Below are 24,905 nucleotides of genomic sequence, written 5' to 3'. Positions count from 1 at the left end.
GCCCAATATAACCATATTCCAAGGATGCAACCTGCACCTGGCTGTCTTGTCTTTTTTAAGGCATTTCTGCTGATGTCAGCTCCCTTTCCAGGGCTGTCCTGAAGCAAGGGGGAGAAGGAACACTAGTAACATTGGATAGAATCAGATCTTGCCATTAGGTAACAGTGAAGTATAATAGAAAAGGGAGGAATACGACCTCAGAGGTTCATGCACCCTCCTCTAAGCCCAGCCCAGGCCTTTCTCGGACAAATGCCTAAAGCAACCTTACTCCAAGTCCCCAGTTCTCCCTCTACCCAGGTAACAGTGGACACTGCGAGTCAAATGACTGAAGTGATTCCTTACTGCTTGCCCTAGTCTAGTCTCTGATTACTAGCTTTTTGTTCTTGTTCTCTGTTTTTTTTTAATTAAATTAAATTTTTTTGTTACATTTTAAGTTCCAAAATGTCTCCCTCCCTCTCCACCCCACACTTGAGAAGGCCACCATTTCGCACAGAGAGAGAGGGTGTGTGTGTGTGTGTGTGTGTGTGTGTGTGTGTGTGTGTGTGTGTGTGTGTGTGTGTGTGTGAAACCATACTAAGAGCATTTTATGAGTTCTTTCTTTGTAGGTCTTTTGTAGTTGATTTGAGTATTTATAAAACCCAGAATAACTTAGTCGTTCAGAGGTATCTTTGAACAGTATTGGTGTAACTATATACAATGTTCTCTTGGTTTTCATTTCACCTTTCATTATTTCATGCAAGTCTTTCCATGTTTTTTCCAAAATCAACCTGCGGGGGCAGCTAGGTGGCGCAGTGGATAGAGCACTGGCCTTGGATTCAGGAGGACCTGAGTTCAAATCCAGCCTCAGACACTTGACACTTACTAGCTGTGCGACCCTGGGCAAGTCACTTAACCCTCATTGCCCTGCAAAAAAAAAAAAAACCAAAACCAAAAACCAAAATCAACCTGCTCATCATTTTTTACAGCATCACAATCACATACAACAACTTGTTTATCCATTCTCTAATTTTTGGACATCCCTTCAATTTCTAGTTCTTTGGCGCCAAGAAGAGAACTGCTATAAATATTTTAGAACATAAAAATTCTTTTCTTCTTTCCCTGATTACTTTGGGGGACAAACCTAATAATAGTTGAATTGCTGGGTCCAAGGGTATACAAAGTTTTATAACTCTTTGGGCATAATTCCAGATTGTTCTCCAAAATGGTTGGATCAGATCACAGTTCCACCAACAGTGTATTAATGCCCCAATTTCCCCACATTTCCTCCAACATTTGTCATTTTTCTTTTCTGTCATATTAGCCAATCTGATAGTTATGAGATGATATCTCAGAGTTGTTTTAATTTGCATTTCTCTAATCAATAATGATTTAGAGCATTTTTTATATGACTATGTACAGTTTTTATTTCTTCATCAAAAAACTGTCTCTTCATATCCTTTTCCCATTTATCAATTGGGGAATGACTCATATCCTTGTAAACTTGACAGAGTTCTCTATATATTTGAGATATATGAGACCTTTATCCAACAAATTATCTATATAAGTCTTTCCCCAATTTTGTGCTTTCCTTCTAATCTTGACTGCATTGATTTTATTTGTACAAAACCTTTTTGATTTAATGTAATCATAACTATCCATTTTCTAACTCACAATACTCTCCATCCCTTGTTTATTCATAAATTCTTCTCCTTTTCATAAGTGTGATAGGTAATATGCTCCATGTTCTCCTAATTTACTTCTCCCCCACCCCCTCCTTGGGGCAGTGAGGGCTAAGTTACTTGCCCAGGGTCACACAGCTAGTAAGGATCAAGTGTCTGAGGCTGGATTTGAACTCAGGTCCTCCTGAATCCAGGGCCAGTGCTTTATCCACTGTGCCACCTAACTGCCTTCCTAATTTACTTCTAACATTTCCTTTACATTTAGGCCATGTCTCTATCTTGACCTTATCTTGGTAAATGGTGTAAGATATTGGTCTGTACCCAATTTCTCCCAGACTGCTGTTTTTCCCAACATTTTTACCAAATAGTGAATTCTTATCCCCAAAACTTAAATCTTTACATTTGTCAAACACAGGGTTACCATAATCATTTACTGCTGTGTAACAGCCTTTTGCAAGTGATGATTTACAAACTTTATCTAAAGATTAGTTTCCCAGTTCATTAGGAGAAGCCTGATGAATGTTGTTTCCTTCTCTGGCCTGGATAATTGTTCCTAATTTGTCCAAGATGATGTGAGCAAAACCTCCTCTGGGCTACCTAGCTCCTAATTAATCAATCAAGTTTTTATTGAGTGTCTAGCACTATGGGAGATCCATGAAGAATACTAGGTCTCAAGGAGTTTACTGCCTGCTTTGGATGAGAATAGACATTTTAAAAAACAAAAACATATGACATCATGACACTTTTTTAAAAATTGGACTACAATTTTGGGTATTTGATTTCAAAGTAGTCCCCTTGGAAGGTTATACACTTATTCCAGAGATGGGCTGGTATTACTCAGGCCTCTCTTAGAGCTGTTTGGGAAGGCCCTCAGAGCCAGTTGGCTAACCCCACAATAAAGGCAGCTTCTTTACCAGTTATGGGGTACATTGTACACTGCTTCCCTTTTTAGATTGGGAATTCTGTCACCTGATCTCTTCATCCCCCGTAGTCATGATTCATCACTCTGAATAGCTTATAGCTCTTGTTACCAACAATGAAAAATCCATACTCTTAGGGTAGATATTCGCCGTTGTTGTGGATGTTGGAAAGCCTGAACTGTTGACTCTGGAAGTCAGTCCAGAGGAGAGTTCCAACAGCACAGTCAGTCAGTCAGTAAACCTTTATTTGCTGCTGCTGTTATGGTGTAGTGAGTAACAACCAGCCAATCAATAACCATTTATGAAGTACCTGCTGTGTACCAAGCACTGTGCTAGTAGTGGCAGCATAACAGAGAACAACAGCCCTCCAGACTGCTAACTGCTAACTGGTCAAAGCCCATCCCTTGATCAAGGAGATTGCTTTGAAGAATAGCCTTTGGTGGGTCTGCAGGTTTTAGGAATTAGGCCTGTTTCTTGAGAGCCATAATTGTCGGAGTTAGAACTATGAGGAGACAGTGTAGTACTATGGAAAGAGTGCTGGTCCTGAAGTCAGAGGACCTGCCTCTGATCCTTGTTACTCGTGTGACCTTGGACAAGTCACTTCACCGCTGCCTTCCTCAGTTTCTTCCTCTGTAAAATGGAGATAATAATGTTCCTACTTTTGCAGCATTGGTGCGAAGACCTAATGAGGGAAAATAAAGTGCTTTGCAAACTTGTTTCCTTTCAGGACGAATCGCATTTCCTGAAGAACATGAAGACCGCCCGCTGTCGAGCTGCCATGCCTCTCCTCAAGGTGCGTACATGGTCCCCAAACCCAGCCAGTAGGCGGGGTCATCACTGCAGTGCTGGGAGGTTGGAGACACATCCGCTGTGACTTGAGGCAGACAGACAGAATCTAGGGTTTAAACCTGCCCTAGTACCTTGTGTTTATTTAGCCCCATCGATTCTCCTACCTCCTTTGCCCTTACAAGTCACTGAAAGGGGGTAGGCCCAGTGCTTTCATCTCTGTGTTAAAGCTGGGCCTCCAGAGACCAGGGGACCAGCTCAGTGTGACATACTGAAGGAGCGCTAGCCAATAAGGAAGAATGTTTCCTTCCTCCTTCCCTGCCTAACTAACAGCCTGTCTCTGATCATACCGTCCCCCATCAAGGGGCAGGAATAACAGAGTAATGAATAAAATAATAACTGGCATTGACATTCACAGAGTGTTTTATTGACCTTCCTTCTTCTGATTCTCACTTTGACCCTGTGAGGGAATTACTATGGTAGTATTCCCATTTTACAGGTAAGGTCATTGAGGCCCAGAGAAACTAAGGCACTTGCTTGTGGTCATTCAGCCATTCATTATGAAAGATCAGATTTCATCCTGGGCTTTCTGACTCTGAATTCAGCACTCTATCCAAAAGCTCGTTAGTAAGCGTTATTCTTATTGTTGCTGTTACTAACAGAAATTACAGCAACAATTACGGTTTTTATTATCCTTGTCATTGTTATGACATGACAATGATGGTGATAATAATGACAGTAGCTAGCATTAATATAGTGCTTAAGCTTTGGAAGGTGCTTTACACACATCTCTCATGTCTCATGTGGGCAGATTTGATCAAATTAGAATCAAGATCTGCCTTCTCCACTCTCAGGGGATGGGGTTAGATTCAGTGGCTTATGCCCATCACTAGAAGAGACAGACAAGTCCCCAAACTGCCCATTAGCTTGACAGAATATGCCTTGCCCCAGGCCTGCGTGTTCTAGATAAGCCTCAGTCATCTACATTTCCATCTGTTCTGGCCTAAATTTGTTTCCTGAGTGTCTGGTCTACAGAGCCATTCACATGAATTCAGAAAACAAGGAGGAGAGCGCATGATATTTTTATCAGTATGATGATGTGTCCTAAGAAGTTATATAGGTTTGCCTCTCCCTTAATGAATAGAAGGCACACAGGTCTTGGGGGTGGGGGGGGAGAGTGAATGTTTTTAATATCACTTCTTCTGTGATGAGAGAAAATGTTTTTCTCCCACATCAGATTGGGTGATGAGTTTTTCACTTCTCATCTGTAGTATCTCCAGGGGAGCCCACTAGAGTTATAAATTGAACTCACAAAAGCATTCTTTTCAGATTTTTGTTTCCCTTTTGTTAAAGCAGATTTCATTTTACAACCACATTTGGGGGGCGGTGTAAAATTAAGTTCTTGCTTCTTGAGAGAAGGCTTACATTTTGTGTAAAATGAAAATTGGGAAGCTGGATGACACCCAAAATATTGGTTAAACTGATTTAAATTTTTCCCTTAAAGTGCTTTTTAAAAGATGTCCTTTGGAATAGCAAGTAACATCATCCATCTTGCAAGGGTAGATTATTTTGTGCGTTGTAAATTAAAAAATAAAAATAAAAAATTCTTCATTGAAAACCTTGATTCCCACTTCTTATTTCTTATAAATATTTATGTGTCCATAACCATTATGGGCATGTTTAAATGAAGCATTTTTCCCAGGGTGACAATCCTTCTTTGGAGAGCACTTAATATGCCTTTTTAGAAAAATCTTGCTGGAGCAGGGTACTGCGCTTCTAATATTGCAGCTATAACTAAAATTAAATTTGCCCGGCTTGATTGTTTAGACAAAAGAAATGGCGCAATAGATAAATTACATCATTAAAGTTATAATACGAAACCTTCTTAGCATTGGCCTTATTAATGCTGACATCTCCCTTGTTAGCCTGAACAGTTCCGCATATTGCTTTCTCTAGAATATACGATTGTGATCCCTACCCTTTAAAGTAGCGTTTGAATTTTTAATATCTTGTAGTAGTTGAATGTTTTTCAAAGCGACACTGTTACAACTAATCTCTTAACTGCTAATTCGTATATATGATTCTGGTTTGGGTCTGGGACACTGATCGATGAGTACTTTTAAATAGGACCCACGGATACATCCTGTGAATTATGTTGCTGCCATTCATGAGGGTTTCTTGAAATCAATCTCTCCTATATCTTCACCTTTGCTTTCAAACTCACTGTTCTCTGGGTTCAGGCTGAGATTGTCTTTCTCCTGTTGGCCGGACTCATCTTTTTGTCCTTATTTCAGTCTAGATGCTCTTGAAAGTCATCTGGATATTCTTGGATAGAGGAGGCAGGTAGAAGGAAACCCTAATCAAGCATAACATTAAGTCCCCTCTAAAGACCATCCTAACACTGTATGATTTTGTGTGTCCTAGTACTGGGTACTGACAACCAGTATCAGCTAATGCATGATGTGAGAGGTAAATTAGGTCATGCCCAAGAGAGATTAGGACAGGACCATGAGTGATGACAGTCTCCCTAAAAAAATGGCAGAGGCCTAAAGGAGAGATTGCATTTAACTGCATTTCACTGGAACCTATGAACAATGGAAAGATAGAATATCTAATTTCCCAGAATCCTTTTCTCTTGAACTAGGTAAGTATGGTGATCTTATAGAAAATGTTGGTCAGGCTATAAAATATGCTAGTCTATTTTATACCAAAGTTTCATTCACCTCCATGATTTTTTTAAATTAAATTTTATTTTTTCAGTCAACAAAAATCACCTCTCCCACCCTCTTTACTCAGCACCCCCCACACACATTTAAAAAGAAAGAAAACCAAAATCCTCATTACAGAAAACATATAGTCAAGCAAAACAAATTCTCACATTGGCCATGTCAGGAAAAAAAAGTCTTAATCTGTACTCTTTTTTTTTTTTTTTGGTGAGGCAATTGGGGTCAAGTGACTTGCCCAGGGTCACACAGCCAGTAAGTGTCAAGTGTCTGAGGCTAGCTTTGAACTCAGGTCCTCCTGACTCCAGGGCCGGTGCTCTATCCACTGTGCCACCTAGCTGCCCCATAATCTGTACTCTTGAAGCTGTTGCTTTTATCAGGCGGTGGACAGCACCTCCTTCCCCTGCTTACCTAAGATCTCTAGAATCATGGTGTTGATCAGAGATCCTAAGCCTTTCAAAGTCGTTTATCTTTACAGTATTGTTACTGTATACATTGTTCTTGTTCTACTCAGTTCACTTAGCGTCACTTTGAACAAGTCTTCCAAGTTCTTCTGAAACCTTCCCCTTCATTTCCTTAAAGCGCACTTTAGCAAAATAAGTATTTCAGCACATACCTGTATCAACTTGTTTATCCATTTTTAGCAACATAATTTCTTTGTTAATTCCTTATTTAATTTATCATCATCCCACAGTAATCTGAGTCTCAGAATAACCCTGGGAGATAAGTGCTATTATTATCTTCATTTCCTTGTCTGTAAAATGGGAATAATCCTAGCATTTCCCTTGCAGGGTAGTTGGGAAGATTAAATTAGATGAAGCACTTTCCAAACCTTAAAGGGCTATAGACATGTTATTGATTGGTTACCATGGAGACTTTGGAGTCAATTATATTTCTTTCTTTCTTTCTTTCTTTCTTTCTTTCCTTCCTTCCTTCCTTCCTTCCTTCCTTCCTTCCTTCCTTCCTTCCTTCCTTCCTTCCTTCCTTCCTTCCTTCCTTCCTTCCTTCCTTCCTTCCTTCCTTCCTTCCTTCCTTCTTTCTTTCTTTCTTTCTTTCTTTCTTTCTTTCTTTCTTTCTTTCTTTCTTTCTTTCTTTCTTTCTTCTTTCTTTCTTTCTTTCTTTCTTTCTTTCTTTCTTTCTTTCTTTCTTTCTTTCTTTCTTTCTTTCTTTCTTTCTTTTTTGCAGGGCAATGAGGGTTAAGTGACTTGCCCAGGGTCACATAGCTAGTAAGTGTCAAGTGTCTGAGGCTGGATTTGAACTCAGATCCTCCTGAATCCAGAGCCAGTGCTCTATCCACTGTGCCACCTAGCTGCCCTGTCAATTATATTTCCATCTACTTCCAATCTCTGCCCCAGTGTATTTCTTTCCCGTGGTGTTTGGGATCTATATATTCAGTCTTGGCACGTTTTGAGGTTGTTGGAGGGTCTTGGGGTTTTGTTTTGGGGTTTTTTTTTTTCTTTTTTGCTTTTCTGGAGGGTTTTTGTTTACATCTCTTAATGTTTTTGCCATGAAATCTAATTTCTCTGATGCTGTGATATCCCCCCTCCTCTGCTTTCCTTATGCTTGTTTGCATGGGTAAGATAAACCACAGACAGTGGCTTAACTTTAGTCTGTTTGTATTTTATGAGCGTTTTGCTGAGTTTTATTTTTTAATCGTCAATGACCCTTCTTTTTATTAGGGGAAGACAGATCTTTTAAAATAAATGTGATTGATACAGTTGTGTAGTCCCCCACATTGCTCTATTTCTCTCTCCTTAATTGTTAACTGTTCTTTGCTTTCTCTCTTCATTTATGTGATTTCTAGTGTGAACTTAACATTTTATAGTTCCTTTTAGACTAGATCGGAAGGACTCAGGGTGCAGAGATTGAGGCATATATTTTTTGGACACAGCCAATGTGGGAATTTGTTTTGCTTGACTGTGCATATTTCTTTTAAGGTTTCTGGATTTTTTCCCCATTTGGGCTAGAGATGTGAGAGAGAGAGAGAGAGGAATTTTTGTTACATGAAAAAATAATTTAAAAAAATGAACTAGATCGGAAGGTAGCATAACCTTATGTAAATATTTTCTAACTTGTTAACATGAACATTATTTCAGCATAACTATTACCATTTCCCCAAATGGTAGGAGTTACTATTAGTTAAATAATAGTAGTAGTTAATTACAGTAATAAATAATAGTAATAGTTGATTATTTTCCATTTTCTGCTACTTTTATTAAATAAGTAAACCTTGAACTCCTTTTTCAAAGTGACACCAAGTCTCACTTTCTAGGTTCCCTCCTCTTCACCCCTCCCCACACTTTGGTCAGTGCTAGACTTGGATTAGGTGGTGAGCAGGGCTTGAATCCCAATTTCTTGGCTTAGAGCTTTGTGACCCTAGTCATTAACCTGTCTGAGCTTCAGTTTCATTATTTTTGTTTTATTTTGTTTTGGTTTTGCTGGGCAGTGAGGGTTAAGTGACTTGCCCAGGGTCACACAGCTAGTAAGTGTCAAGGGTTTGAAGCCAGATTTGAACTCAGGTCCTCCTGAATCCAAGGCCGGTGCTTTATCCACTGTGCCACCTAGCCTCCCCCAGTTTCATCATTTTTAAGATGGGGATCATACCCCTATAAAGTCCTTTGTCATGAGGATGAGAGGACCATGGATTTAGTTTGATGAACTATTGGTCATTCACTCTTTTTTTTTTTTTAAAGTGGGGCAATGAGGGTTAAGTAGTGACTTGCCCAGGGTCACACAGCTAGTAAGTGTCAAGGGTTTGAAGCCAGATTTGAACTCAGGTCCTCCTGAATCCAAGGCCGGTGCTTTATCCACTGTGCCACCTAGCCTCCCCCAGTTTTATCATTTTTAAGATGGGGATCATACCCCTATAAAGTCCTTTGTCATGAGGATGAGAGGACCATGGATTTAGTTTGATGAACTATTGGTCATTCACTCTTTTTTTTTTTTAAAGTGGGGCAATGAGGGTTAAGTAGTGACTTGCCCAGGGTCACACAGCTAGTAAGTGTCAAGGGTTTGAAGCCAGATTTGAACTCAGGTCCTCCTGAATCCAGGGCCAGTGCTTTATCCACTGTGCCACCTAGCTGCCCCCAGTTTCATCATTTTTAAGATGGTGATCATACCCCTATAAAGTCCTTTGTCATGAGGATGAGAGGACCATCCAGAGGGACCTTAGAGATCATGGTCGCTTTACAGATTAAAGGCAACTGAATCCTAGAGAGGTTAAGTAACTTTGCCCGAGGTCACACAGCTTAATAAGCAACAAATTCAAACCCAGACCCTCTGGCTCCAAGTCCATCACACTTTGCAGGGTACCACCCTGCGTCTGTGAAACAAGATGATGTTTGCAGAGCAGCTGGTAACTTTACAACCCGAAGGAGGTATCTCAGCTGCCCTGGGGAGCCGGGTGTTATTTTTACTATGATATCTTGGTAGTCTAAAACCTTGGACAGATGTTTGTTGAATTTATAAAATTCCGCATACACCTTACAGTTAATTTGCAGCTATTTCGTCTGATTTACAAACTGCTTTTGCTCTGTATCATGTGACTTTCTCCTGTAGCTTCCCAATTGGACTCCCAGCTTCCAGTTTCTTTCCCACACAGCTGCCACGTTAATGTCCCTAAAGCACAAATATGACGAGGTCACTACCTTGTTCAAAAATCTTCAAGTGGGGGCAGCTAGGTGGCGCAGTGGATAAAGCACTGGCCCTGGATTCAGGAGGACCTGAGTTCAAATCCAGCCTCAGACACTTGACACTTACTAGCTGTGTGACCCTGGGCAAGTCACTCAACCCCCATTGCCCTGCAAAAAAAAAAAAATTTTTTTTAAATTTTAAAAAATCTTCAAGTGCTCCCTGTTGTCCCTAGGCTAAAATAAAATACAGATTCTCCAGCATGGCCTTTAAAGGTCTCCACAGCCAGACTCCCAGCTGTCTACCCAATCAGTGTCATGAGCCCTGCAAGCACCAAACTGGCCCCGACCTGTGTCCCAGAGTCACTCTTCCATCCCTTGTCTCCGCCTTTGCACAGGCTCTCTCAGGCCCCACCTCTGCCTCTTCTAGTCCTTACCTTTCCTTGAGGCTCAGCACAGGTGTCCCTGCCTCCCCTCGCCTTTCCTGACCCTCCCCTACATTCCTACATTCTGACTACACCTCCAGTCTTTACCCCTCCCAGGGGAAAAGCTTCTTGAAAACGTGCTCTTTGGGTTTGGGCTTCATTTCCTTACTGTCACTGAGGTATGGAGGAGGTACTTAATGTCTCTTAGATTGAATTGGTCTCTTCTGATTCTCAGTTGCTCTCAGATGGCTGTTTGTGGCTTCTGCTGACCCTTGTAAGGCTCCAAAGATGCTTTGCTTAGTCAGTCATAGGTGTGTTTCTCTCAGCCTTGGGTAGGGAGCTGTTCCTTTGTCAGAATCTCATGGACCAGGTCCAAAATCATTCTTATCCTTGTATCTCTAAGCACTCTACTTTTTTCCAGAAGTGCATAAGAGCCTATTTTGTCTCTATAAATTTGACAAGGAGGCATGTATGAGGGTGGGAATTAGGGACTTTTAGGACTATACTGGAATATGATTTTTTTTTTTTTGGTGAGGCAATGGGGGTTAAGTGACTTGCCTAGGGTCACACAGCTAGTAAGTGTTAAGTGTCTGAGGCCAGATTTGAACTCAGGTCCTCCTGACTCCAGGGCCGGTTCTCTATCCACTGTGCCACCTAGGTGCCCCTGGAATATGATTTTTCTAAACATCTTTATATCCATGATGAGATTTATCTTCCATTAAGACACAGCCCCTTCCCCCCCCCAACCCCCCCCCTCAGTTATTTCCCTGGTTCTATATTCTAGGATATGGCCTTATCTAGTTCTTCCAATATTTCTGTAGGATGGATCTTCTTTGTCTCTTTCCTAGATCTGTGAGTTTCTCTTGCATTATTAGCATGCATGTGCTCAGGTTTGCTGTGCTTGAATAGCTTCATCATTGATGGTTCTTTGATCTCCTACATCCGCTCTTCTCCACTGACCTCCATCATTGTGGTTAGTTCCTCTGTAACATTTACAAATTTAGGGTCATATTTCAGGTCCTGCATCCTTTTTTTTTTTTTTAACAGCCATTATTTTTCTTTTTATTCCCTGTAAAGTAGTATTAATTTGTACTTGTCTGAGTCTTAAAATGGTAGAGTTTCTCTCATAATAGGCACCCTCTCTGGGTTCTTTGCATCTTTCTCTCTCCCATTGGAGAAGCCCTTCTGGGGTTGAATTTGGGATGTTTAACTTTTGCATATTTTAAAGGTTCTCGGAGAACTGATGAACTCTGAAGCAAAGTTTTTTTACTTTATTTTTATTATTTTATTTTGTTTGTGTTTTCTTTGGCAACATGGCTAATACAAAAATATGTTTGGCATGACCTCATATGTATAATAGGAATCAAGAGTGCTTGCCTTCTCAAGGAGCAGGGAGTAGGAGAAAGAGAGAGAATTTGGAACTCAAACATTTAAAAAAGGTTTTCAAAAAAATTTTACATGTAATTGGGGAATATTTAATAAAATAAATAAAAATAATTTAAAAATAAAGGTTCTCAGAGAGGTCACTGATAGTATGGAATTGTAAAATTGATATCTGGGCGGGGGGCAGCTAGGTGGTGCGGTGGATAAAGCAATGAGCCTGGATTCAGGAGGACGTGAGTTCAAATTCAGCCTCAGACACTGACACTTACTTGCTGTGTGACCCTGGGCAAGGCACTTAACCCTCATTGCCCTGCACCCCCAAAAATTGATATTTTAATATTGGTTAGGATATTACTGAAGATAATATCTCTGGGATAGCAAAGCATAGGGAGGTAGAGGAGTTGATTTCTGGGAGAGATGGGATTTCTTCCATTGTGCTTTGTATCATAGTGTGTTCACTTAGAATACGTTTTTATATCCTGTAACTACATCTGACTTTTGATCATCTGAATGTATGTTATTCACTTTGGAAATCTGTATGTGAGTTATCCATAGAAAATTTTTAAATCTCAAGCTGTCTTCTTTTTTATCACACAGCTTACTTCCTCTGCCATTTAATTGATAAATATATGTCCATGGGGGTAATATGTTCTTGGTTTGGTTTGGTTTTTTAAGTAAAGACTGTGTCTCCCTATCTTTACCATGCTAGAAGTGCAGGGACTACTGGTGGTCCTGATCCCATGACTAATTGATTTGGGAGATTAAAATCTGCTGTTTCTTACCTGGGCTCTTTTGCTCCTTCTTGGGCAACCTGATGCATGCATCCCCCTCCCCTCCCCCCCCCTCCCAGGAACTAACCATACTGATACAGACACCTGATCAGCTTAGCCCATTGTGCCTGAGAACTCATGAGCTCAAGAGATTCACTAGCCACAACCTCCCCTGGTGGCAGGGATTACAGCCATAATGCCTGGAAAATATATATTTTAATATTAACCTAATCTAAATGAGGACGAGAACTCCATGGCATTTAAAAAATTTATTTGCGTCATGTACTCCAAAGCAAAATAACTATAAATTATTTTTGAATGGTGAATGTTGATGAATTACTCATACCACTGCTTCCTTCCATTAAAATAATAAAAAATTCACCCTAATAAAATCAATTGTTCAATTTAGTGTCTCCATAGAATCTTCCTCTGATGCCACATAATAGTATTGAGCTGACCCTAGGTTCTTAAAGGTTGTGCCACTGGAGGGCAAGCTCTGATTCTGTAATGCTGGAAGGGCTTTGACTGTATGGTCCCAGAAACAGGCTGGTAGCTTTTCGAAGACCAGCCCAAATAGGTGCTCATCAACAACAAACAGGCCAACCACCACTTGGTGCCAAATTCTTTGGCAATGGCCATCCTTGAAGCAAAACCAAAAAATTTCAAAATGGTGGCTCTCAGCGTTTTGTAGCCCTTTTCCACTGATGGTGACAGGGTAGCAGAAAAAGAGACAAAGGAAAATAACAATTACAGTCTTTAGACCATCTCTAGACATTCACTTAGCTGTTCATACTCTAAATGTGAGGTCCTTATTCAGTGACCAGTAAGTGGACTTACTGGTAGAGGAACTGAATCATCTACCTCTGGATTTTCTCCTTACAAAGAAAGCCAGAAGCCAGGAGGAAATTGCAGCTAAATGGAAGGAAGGTCCACATGCTCTTCTTAGAGAGTTAAATAAAGGACTTGGCAGGATTCCATAGATCTGCTATTTCCTCTATAATCCTTTTTTTTTTTCCTGTCTTAATGTGTTTATGGAAAGACCCATTTATTTGGGGTTCATTAATGTCAAAATAAAATAAGAGGAAAAAAGTTATTGGCAGGGTTGGTTTTATGGGTGTCCAAAGGCAATAAGAAACATTTTCTGGCACATTTGGTCATCTCATTCCAAGTACTCATAGTAACTATAAGAGGGGTGGGGAATCGCCATCTGCCAGAGAACTTCCCATACCAAGAGTTCCTAAGACTTGATGAAGTCACCAGTCCCTGCGTGTCTGTAATGTATTGTTTCTTTCTCATGTAAACATTGGTATTGCCCTAAATGGGACGCTTCTGGAGGTCAAGGAATACCCACGAGTTCCTTTGTGTAGATTGCCACATAGAGGTGGCAGTCTAGTGACAGCTTTGAGATGATGGTATCAGGGATGTAAACCAGATGCTGAGGTCTCTTCAGTCTCAGTATGCTGGGGGATCGAGCTTTCCTTCAGGGCTATCCATTGCAAGCCTTTTTTTTTTTTTTTAAAGTGAGGTAATGGAGGTTAAGTGACTTGCCCAGGGTCACACAGCTAGTAAGTGTTAAGTGTCTGAAGTTGGATTTGAACTCAGGTCCTCCTTACTCCAGGGCCGGTGCTCTATCCACTGCGCCACCTAGCTGCCCCATTGCAAGCCTTTTTAAAAAAATCTCTTATAGTCATGCAGCTTTTGCTCTCTCACCCTTCCAAATAGGTTTTGGCTTCTCTAGCAGTGATGATCCCATCCCACTCCAGCCTGAGCAGCCAAAGGGAAGACTGACTCAGTCTTAGCACCAACCTATAAATATCTGACAGCAAGGCCTGGCATTAATTCCCCATCACCTGACACAGGAGTTCTTTTTACCCAGGGCTCACTAGCCAGCAGAACTTGAATAGGTACCAGAAGCTAGGCAGATTTTCTCCCGCTGATAACAGACTTTTCCATCTTTTCCCCCTTTTCATTGAAATAGGTGGAAGCCAGGCATGCAGCCACTACAGATGTCATTCAAGAAACTCATTGTTATGTTAATGAGGCTGCCTTAAACCATGCAGGAAATTACCAGGCCTGGGTAATTTAACCATGGGAAATTATAGCTGTAGAAATTCATATCTCTCCTGTCATAATGGAATTAGGTTTTAGCAGCTCCCAGGAGGACAGGAGGGCATTTTTAAGGATTGGGCATTTATAAAAACCCCCTTTTGTCTTCCCTCTCTCTGTGTTTCAGGCTTGTCTGTTTATTTTATGAAGCATCTTTTCCATCTGAAGTCTCCCATTCCCCCCCCCCCCCCCCCCCCCCCCCCCCCCGCTTTCTGGTGATTTGTTGTGTATGATTTTCTTACGGTACCAATGTTTACTCAATGTTTTAAGTAGTTAGCAAGCTGTCACCAAAGCTAGCAAGATCTACAGTGAGGTCTTTTTCCCAGAGCTATTATTCTTTAGTCCTGTTCAATAGAAAGTTGTTTTGGGTTTTTTTGTTTTTTTGTTTGTTTGTTTTTTTAAGTCTGGCTCTACTCTCTTGGTAGCAGGTAGAATATCTGGGTCTGGCTTCCTTGGGTGAAGTTGATTTCCCAAGTTGTGAGGATTATTTAGTAACAGCTTTTAATTTTTTAATTAATTTTTTTTCAATTAACAAGCATTTATTTTTTCTCCATGCCCCCTCCTCATACACTGTTTTTTTAAAAGAAGAAAAAGAAAACCCTTGTAACAAGTATGCATGGTCAAAACAAATTCTACATTGGCAAGTCCACTAACATGTGGCTCATTCTGCATATAACGGCTTTTGGTTGGGCTGAGGTGTACATAGCGATCATTGTTGTTACTCACCTGCCCTGTGACTGCACCATATTGTAATGCTGTCCTAGCTGCCAGAGTCCTGGACCAAATAATAACCAGAACAGACTAATCCCTACTACCTCTTAGGCCTTCATCCTGTTTTTGAGGCCTTGGGTACCTGATCCTTACAGTTGTTTGCATTGTAGAAGAAAGCGACTGAAGTTTTGTCCCTGCAAGGACAGGAGAGACAGGTTCACACTTGTGTCCACTAGCATCCCCCTTCAGAAAGGGAAAATAACCTTTCAGTATCTTTGTGTGCTCAATTTTCCCATTGACCCATTCCAAGGGGAACTTGGTTCCTCTGATGAGGATTTTTCCTTCAAACCCTGGATCATTGGAATGGAATTTACCACAGTACACTGCCAAACTTTACTGCTTTGTCAATGAGTTTTGTGTAACTGGTTTTCTTTGTATGAGGGGAGGTTTGAGGTAGGGAAGGAGTTGAGTCAATCAGGAAATTACTATCACATTTTTTCAAGGAACCAATAGGAAAATTGAAACTTTTTTAATAAAGGGATTCGTTATATGTTCCCAAAGAATCTTCTTTACCATCATTCTCAATTTCTGTAACATTTTATAGTAACAGAAAAGTTTAGGGTCAGTCTCTCAGTTATTCCAAACTTGTAAAATAGAAGAAACCTCTATCAGTTCTCCAACTAGGCACTTAGGGGCACACCAGCAGCTGGATAGCGCAGTAGATCTAGTGCCAGGCCTGGAGTCATGAAGACCCAAGTTCAAATGTGGCTTCCGGGCGGTGGGGAGGGGGGGGTGCAGCTAGGTGGCACAGTGAATAAAGCACCGGCTCTGGATTCAGGAGGATCTGAGTTCAAATCTGGCCTCAGACACTTGACATGTATTAGCTGTGTGACCCTGGGCAAGTCACTTAAACCCTCATTGCCCTGCAAAAAAACAAAACAAAACAAATGTGGCTTCTGACATTGACTCTCGGTGTGACTCTGGGCAAGTCACTTAACCCTGTTTGCCTCAGTTTCCTCATCTGTAAAAGGAGCTAGACAGGGAAATGGCATACCACTCCAGCATCTTTGCTGAGAAAACTCCAAAAGGGGAGTCACGAAGAGTTGGATATGACTGAAAACAACTAAATAAGGGGGTACCATAGTGGCAAGAGCACTGAGCTGGGAGTCAGGAAGATCCAGCCTTAGGCACTTACTTTCTCTGTGACTCTGAGCAAGTCACTTAACCTCTATTTGCCTCAATTTCCTCATCCATAAAACAGGGGTAATAATAGTACCAACCTTCCCAAGTTGTAGCAAGGCTTAAAGAAGATAATATTTGCAAAGTGCTTTAGAAATGCTAGCTGTCATTATTATTATTAGGCCATCTCTATTAGCTTCAGATAAAGACCTCAGGCCCAGCGATCAACCAAGCCTATATTATATTTTAAGGATCTTTAGGGGAGATGGTTTATATTTCCTTAAATATCGACTGTTGTTCCCAGATTTGGACAGTGCCTTCATCCCCATTTTATAGAAATCACACAACAGGTTAGCATAGGAACTCATCTGATGCCCCCTGAAACTGCTTTCCACTGTTGGACACATTTGAGCAAGCTGAGGAAAAAAAGTTGTGACAGAGACTTGTATTTACAGCTTAGAGGGACTACACTGTCGCTCAGAATTCATGTCACTCGGAGCTGGGAGCGAGGTCTGACTGTTTTCGCTTGTGTGTTCTCACCTGAGTCTAGACAGGTTCTCATTTCTGAGTTAACCAGAGTTCTTGAACAGAACAGGTTTTTAGCTTGACACCCTTAACCAAGATTCATCTCTTGTATAAGATGAAAATCGGAGGGCTGTCGGAAGGTGTTGTGTTCACGAGGTGAAAATTCTTACTTCATTTTAGGCTCTTTTCTCGAATTTGTTCAGTTATGGCCCATCTGTAGTCTCCCGATCATATACTCATCCAGCTCTGTGCTGTGTTTTCCAGGCTGCCAAGAGGGTGATCTTACTGTCTGGGACCCCAGCCATGTCACGGCCCGCAGAACTCTACACGCAGATTGTTGCTGTCAAACCATACTTCTTTCCTCAGTTCCACAATTTTGCGTTACGCTACTGCGATGCCAAAAAGGTACTTCTTCCTTCTCCCATTTTCATGTATCAGATGCTGCTGCTTTCCTTGCCATTCTTTTTTTTTTTTTTTAGTGAGGCAATTGGGGTTAAGTGACTTGCCCAAGGTCACACAGCTAGTAAGTGTACTCCTGACTCCAGGGCTGGTGCTCTATCCACTGTGCCACCTAGCTGCCCCCTTGCCATTCTTGTACCTCTCCTTCGTGTTATCCAGCATAGGGGCCAGTGAGTCTATTTTGTGAAATAAACCAAAGACTGTGCCCCAAAGGGCTGTGGGTACGGCGCGGGAGCTGGCCAAGGAGTAAAAGTGATAAGAAAATTCAGGGAACTTGGGATCTGTCGGGTAAATGGGAACAAGGGGGGAGCTGTGGGAATGTACTAGAATCAAATTAATATAAGCAAAATGCTTGCTTAAAAGAGGAAGGAGATAAAAATCAAGGCAAAGTAAATAAATGGAGGCAAATGCAAGCCTGGTAATTATCGCATTAAGTGTGAATGGATTCAATAACCAAATAAAATGAAAAAAAAGATGGGAAAGTAGATAAGAAAACAAAATTTAATCTCCTTTGTACAAAAAGTACATCTAAAAATAAGAACACAAACAGAACAAAAAATGAAAGGTTGGAACAAAATTCAACACATATCAGGCAATTCCAAAAAAGCAGGAATTGTAATCTTGCTCTCAGAGAAGGCAAAAATGGAAATTCAGAAAGTCAGGAGAGACAAATAGGGAAATTATGCTTGAAAGCACCGTAGACAATGAAACAATTAGCATAATTTATCATATTAAAAACAAAAAAAGCCAAAAACCCAACCATATGATTATCTCAATAGAGCCTTTGACAAAATATAACACATGATAAACCCCCTGAAAATGTAGTTAAACAAAGGCTCTTTTTTTAATATAATAAAAAATACATATCCCAAAACCAAAAACTAGCATCATTTGTAATGGAGAAATACTAGAAGCTTACCCCATCTGAATACAAATTAAGAATTACCCATCTTCACTATTTAACTTAGTTCTAGAAATAATAATAATAGCAACAAAATGAAAAATAAATTAAAGGCATGAACATTATTAGCACAGAGAAGTGGAGGTTATCCCTATTTGTGGATAACATGATGACTCAGAAAATCAGCAAAGAAACTTACTGAGATAATCGGTAACTTCAGCAAAGGAGCAGATTTAATTTGTTTATACAAAATAAATGGATTACAGATGATAGCATTTATATGTAACAATAACAAAAACTAAGAGAAAAGAATAGAAAGTGAAATCCTATTCAAAGTTAAGCACAAAATTCGTTGAATATCTGAGTCAACCTACCAAGACATGCTTAAGATTTTTATAACTATAATTATAAAACACTTGTTACAGAAATAAAAGATTACTTAGGTAACCAGAAGGGCTGTCATTGCTCATCATTTAAACGTGTCAGTATAGTAAAAACATCAGTATTACCTAAATCAATTTATAGATTTGGTGCCGTGTTGCACCACACAGTAAAAACAATCCATGAGAGCCCATTCTCATAAGAATGTAATAAAAAGCTTTTGTCATACCAAAGTTGCCTCTGAAAGAGCTTATTTTGAGAAGGTGGTCTGCACCTGGTACACCTTTCAATCTATCTAAATTGTGGTATGTGAAAGTAATCAAATATTACTGCACTGCAAGAAATGGCAAATATGAGGAATTCACAGAAACATGGGAAGACTTATATGAACTGATGCAGGGTGAAATAAATAAAAACTAGGAGAAAAATACAAAAACATCAATAATAATAATAGTAGTACCTAGCCCTTTAAGATTCATAAAGCTCAAAACAAATGTTGAAAACTGTCTCTAAATGTAATTGGGAAATATTTAGTGAAATAAATAAAAATACTATAAAACACTCCAAAAAAGATTCATAAAACTCTTTAAACAAAATAATAATAATAGCTAGCATTTATACAGGGCTTGCTATCAAACTTCCAAGGTTGGTACTGTCATCCCATTTTGTAGGTGAAGAAACAGAGAGAACACTAAAACAAAGCTAGATTCCTCATAATTGCAGTGACCAATCTCAACCCTGGAGAAGAGATGAATAAATGCATCCCCTTCCTTCCCTTGGAGATGTAATGAACTATGAGTACAGGATTTTGTCAAAAATGTCACAGTGATGTGTTGGTTTTACTGAACTGGTTTTCATTGGTCCAAGAAAGCTCATTGTGGGGCCTGGGGCGGGAAATATCTGAAAATATATTAAAAACGAAAATGCTTTTAAAAATCCAATAAACGACAAAAAGTTGAGACTTTTAAAAAATATCTTCAGGGATAGGGGCAGCTAGGTGGCGCAGTGGATAGAGCACCCGCCCTGGAGTCAGGAGGACCTGAGTTCCAATCCGGCCTCAGATATTTAACACTTACTAGCTGTGTGACCCTGAGCAAGTCACTTAACTCCAATTGCCTCACAAAAAACCAAAACAAAACAGAAAAATATCTTCAGGGGGGATAATTCTCCAGTCCCCTGTAGTCACCCATCCCAAAATTTCCTGTTCCTCACAGTCATGACATTGTATGAAATGGACATTGATATTCTCTAATTCTGACCATTTACCTCCTGGAAGAACTGATACATCTCCAAGGGTAGAATGCCCAGGTGTCTTTGGCAGGGCAAACACATAGAGAAGAAAGTACTGCCTGGCGTTAGGTTTGGACCCTTCCCAGGGTCCAAAAACACCTACAACCTGTTCCCCTTTTTTGTATGTGCCTTTTCTTTGTCTTGTCACCTGGGAACTTTTCTCAGGCTTATTGACAGTAAGTACTAAAAACTTCATTGGCAAAAAAGTAATAATACATTAACCAGGATGGAACAAAGGCCCCGGGGCTTGGGAGATTACAGCATAAAGTCCTTCCCCTCCCCTCCCCCTTCCACTAGGGCCATTATGACCATTTTAGGCAAGAGGAACAATTTGCTGTGTTGGGGCCTTGAGAGGATGTTAATGGACATCAGGTGTGTTGTCTGGTAGAGGAAAGTCTCTCTTTGCCTCTCCTTCATTCTTAGTAGAAAAAAGTAGAATATCTGGTTTTGCTAATGATGGTAATAAGCTCTGGAGCCCAGTGAAAAACACCAAGTGAGCAGGTTTCTGTTTCCTTCTGTCAGCTTTTTGGGGCAGCCCCTTGAGGCCCCTTTCGGGTCCCTGGGTGTAAGAACAAAAGGCCCTGTCTGACCCTCTTCCAATCAGGAGTTGTTGTTGTTCTTAAGTTTATTATTTTTTTCAGTTAAGCATTTTTATTCATCTCCCCTTTCTCATTAAACAAATTTAGAAAAGAAAGGAAAAAAAACCTCCATGCATAACTGCAAAGCCCAGCAAAACAAATGCCCACTGATGTTTCCCACATCTGAAAATGTCTGTGCATTTTACTATCAGCTATCTCCGCGCCCCCCCCCCCCAAATAGCCACTCACTGTTTCACTGTTTCAGTTTCATTCTTTTGGGGTGGGGGGGCAGCTCGTCTCATGGTGTCTAAAGTCTTTCAAGGTTGTCTTCTTCTACAACGTTATCATTGTATTGTTCTCTTAGCCCTCATCTCTTCACTTGGCATCAGTTCATAGCGTTCTTCCCAGTTTCCTCTGAGATTGGCCTGTTCATCATTTCTGATGACATAGTAATACTCATTACATTCATGTACCACACTTTGTTTCTAATTTTTGACTCCCTTGAAAAGAACTTCTATATTTTTGTACAAATAGATCCTGTTCAATAGAAGGCATCAGCTGACACAAAAGATAGGCAGGAAGACCCAAGTTCAAATCTAGCCCCAGATACTTACTAGCTGTGTGACTCTGGGCAAGTCACTTAACATCTTTCTGCCCTCAGTTTTCTCAGCTGTAAAATGGGAATCATGATGAGTAGCTCCCAGGTTTTTGTGAGGCTAAAATGGGGTGATCCTGGCAAAGTGCTTTGCAAGCCTTAAAGCCTTGTATAAATACTGATTGTCTCTTTTTTTTTTCTCCTTTTTCAGCAGGATGGTGGGGGGGAAGGTGAGAGAAAGAAAGTGAATTTTGTTCATTTGGCCTCTGTCCGCTTACCCTCCCTATTTCTCTGCCCGGATTCTCCACAGTTGCGCTGGGGATGGGATTATTCTGGCTCTTCCAATCTTGGAGAGTTGAAGCTTCTGCTAGAGGAGTTCGTCATGCTTCGACGGCTCAAGTCCGATGTCCTCTCCCAACTCCCAGCCAAGCAACGCAAGATGGTGGTGGTTGCCCCAGGGCAGATGGATGCCAAGACCAGGGCTGTTCTGGCTGCTGCAGCAAAGGAAATGACCGCAGAAAAGACAAGCGTGAGTCCATGGTTGAGGGGTATGATTCAGCCACTAGAAGCTTCCAGTGGGTTTTCTTTTTCTTAGCCCTTTTCCTAGGACCTCTAAGTATATCTGAACATGGTTTGAAATAGCTTTCCATCTGAGTTCCAGCCTTTCACCAGAAAACGCATCTGGTTTTCCAGCCTCCCCTCCTTCTACAAGATGTCCTAGCTTATCCAGTATTCTGTGAGCCAGCCAGTGCTTGCTCCCACAGGACAGTGCTGACTGATACTCTCAATGGTACCCCTGAAACATTCATTGTTGGGTGCCGTCCTATGATTATGAATTGTCAAAGAAATGTAAAATCACCATCAGTGTAGTCTTCCTGCCAAGGAAGGAGACTGGGTTGTGGCCTGATTCTTTAAGAATGTGTCAGTCTTGTGTATGGTAATTCTGTTCACCACAGTGTTTGAGAAGGCAGAACACCCCACTCCCCTGGCATGATGGATGACAGGAGCTTGATTTAGTAAAATTGCAGTCTCGACTTGACCATCATCCCCGTTTCACAAAAAAACATTCATTAAGTGCTTAACTGTGCTTGAAACAGTAGACGGCGCAACTGAAACCCAAAGGGACACAGCCTTCTGGGTGATTACAACACAAATGGGCCAGATACAGAATGCCTCAGATTCCTGTCTGTCATTCTTCTTTTTAGTCATCTGGCAGGCAGAACAGGCTGGAAAGAAAATGGGAAGTACACTAATGACTTTTCAAGTCTGATTTAATTTGTGCCTGGGCCTGGCATTCTGTAACAATCAGGCCAAGCCCCTCATGCGACAGATGAGGAAATAGACCCAGAGGAGTGAACTGACTTGCCCAGAGTCACACAGGGAGCAAGTAGCAGATCTTGGGTTTGAATCTAAGTCCTCAGTCTCCAGATTCAGTGCTCTCTTCACTGCAACCTAGAATGGACAGTGTTTCTGTCCTATGGCGTTTATAGCCTAATTCTAGCAACATGGACACAGGCATAAAGACAACTGAAAAACACATCCTGAGATACAAGAAATAAGTATGAATCAAGCCATCAACAAGTATATATTAAATAGGAAGGAAGAAAGCAAGCATTTATTAAGCACCTACTGTGTGTCAGGCACTGTGGAAACTGCTTTACAATTATCATCTCATTTGATCTTCACAGCCCTGGGAGACAGGTGTTATTATTACCCCCATTTTACAGATGAAGAAACTGAGGCAGACAGATTAAGTGACTTTGCCCAAAGTCACCTAGCCGAGAAGTGTCTGAGACCAGATGTGAACTCAGATTTTCCTGTCACCAGGCTAATTGCTTTAACTAGCATGCCCCTCCTGCACCCTCAATATGCCTGGCTTTTAGGACACAAAGGGATAAGTGACATAGGCTCTGCCCTTAAAGAACATATTTTTGTGGGCAAGAGACAATATGTACATGTATAAACACATGAAATAAAGCTCATGTTATCATGCAGAAGGATAGCTATAAGACACCAACTGACATTGATCAAATGTTAATTATTACTTGACCGTTCCAAGCTTTAGTAGGGAATGTTTCCTACTTCCCAAGGGTCTTATGAAAGTTGAATGATTACAGGTGCCCAGAGGGCAGGGAGTGTGTCAATTAAAGTCCTTCTTCTCTAGGATGCTCGATGCTGGGCCCCAGGAAGTTTAAACAACTGGAACATTGCTTCTTAGTGACGGTAATGGAATAACTTGAGATCCTGGGTTGAAAGGGTTAAAAATGAAGGAACCCGTGGTTTTTGGCCTAATAAGGAGCCATTATGAATCTATGGAATATTATTCCCACCCCACCTCCTATTTCACAGTAGCTTTTTAAAGTCCAAAATCTCCCTGCAATTTTGCTCATCACATTTGTTCCAACAGAGCCTGGCAAACCTGTCGAGAATCCATTCTTTCTTTGTTGTCTCATGCTCTTCCATCTGGGAAGAAGACATTTTTTTTAAAAGCTCTGAATCCCAGAAGCCAAGGTGAAGCAGCCAATTTATAAAATATCATGTATAATGAAAGGCTTTTTTATATCTCTGCTGAAATAATAGGTATCGCCCCACAGGCTGGAGCAAAGCTGAATATCATCAACTTTTGTCTAAAGCCATTATTTGATCAGCAAGACCAATGGCAGAAAAGTGGAACCCGGCCACACATCTTTCTTGGTGGCAATTATGCCACTGTACCCCCTCAGCTACTTGCCAATAGATTTATATTTGTGGCATTTTAAAAAATATCTTTGCCTTGAATTAATCTTGTTGAAGTTCTAAAGAAACAGCATTAAGTTTAGATGACAGAACAGTGGACTTGGAGTCAGAAGACATAGTTTTAAGCCCCAGGTTCACCACTTCTTCCTGAGACCCAGTTTCTCCATCTGCAAAATGGGGAATAATATATTCTGTATCCACTTCACAGAGTTATTGTGAGGACCAAATGAAATAATGTGTATTTCTTTTTTTTTCTTTTTTCTTTTTTTTGCAGGGCAGTGAGAGTTAAGTGACTTGCCCAGGTTCACACAGCTAGTAAGTGTCAAGTGTCTGAGGTCAGATTTGAACTCAGGTCCTCCTGAATCCAGGGCCGGTGCTTTATCCACTGTGCCACCTAGCTGCCTCACTAATGTGTATTTCTAAAAATGTAAACCATTATACTAAGGCAAGTAAGATAAAAAAAAATAGAAAGATAAGCACAAGTAAGTTGAGGAAGGGGTGGTGCAGTTGGTGGGGAAGGCCGAGGGGTAAAATTAATAAGATGAGGCTGGAAGATTAGTATTCTCCAAGATAGAATGGTAGTCTAAGGGTTTTTGATGGCTTTTTATAGCCTCTGCTTATCATCTCCTCCCACTCGTGGCTATAATCTTCCAGGGTAAGGAAATTTGGTGTCATTGTTAGTATGTAAAATTTGATTAAACAGAATTTATTAAGTACCTAGCATGTGCCCAGTAAAGGACAGCTTTTAATGGGTAGTGTTGGCCTCTATACAGAGACAGGAAGAACTAGGAAATGTTGGGTACCATTTAAAAGAAAAATTAAGCTTTGCCTCTGTCGATGCCACATCCTGGCTATGGGACCCTGGACAAGTCACATACCTCTTTAGTTCCCCATGCAAAGAGAGTAAGTGTCCTCATCAGGAGCTCTCTATGTCAATGAGCCAGCAGATGGGCTAATGAAATCAGTCTAAAAAAATGCATGTGGCGCTATGCTAGGTCCTAGGTCCTTAACCTCAAGAAGTTTATGTTCTACTGAGCCGGGATAGACAGGAACATGACAACCTCCAAAGGAACGATAGTGGACATTTTAGTCTCAAGTGACTAGAAAACTGACTGCTTAGTCAGTGTAGGAGGTGAGTAAGACACATCCC

The 24,905-nt window shown here is 40.8% G+C and overlaps 1 protein-coding gene across 3 annotated transcripts in view; it reads left to right on the top strand.

Moving 5' to 3' along the window:
- Positions 1 to 24,905, top strand: part of SMARCAL1 (SWI/SNF related, matrix associated, actin dependent regulator of chromatin, subfamily a like 1) — an 82,788-nt gene that overhangs the window by 38,206 nt on the left and 19,677 nt on the right. For 2 of the 3 annotated variants that reach the window (XM_043995086.1, XM_043995085.1), the window contains 3 exons: positions 3,306 to 3,371; positions 17,080 to 17,220; positions 21,330 to 21,548. In XM_043995086.1, the coding sequence (XP_043851021.1) occupies positions 3,306 to 3,371; positions 17,080 to 17,220; positions 21,330 to 21,548 (426 nt within the window). The remainder of the gene's footprint in view (positions 1 to 3,305; positions 3,372 to 17,079; positions 17,221 to 21,329; positions 21,549 to 24,905) is intronic. The other variant, XM_043995087.1, reaches the window with a different exon arrangement.

The sequence above is a fragment of the Dromiciops gliroides genome, chromosome 3, assembly GCF_019393635.1.
Source record: "Dromiciops gliroides isolate mDroGli1 chromosome 3, mDroGli1.pri, whole genome shotgun sequence".
NCBI lineage: Eukaryota > Metazoa > Chordata > Mammalia > Microbiotheria > Microbiotheriidae > Dromiciops > Dromiciops gliroides.
The sequence above is the reverse complement of the archived record's forward strand: the minus strand, read 5'-3'. Positions and strand labels throughout refer to the sequence as shown.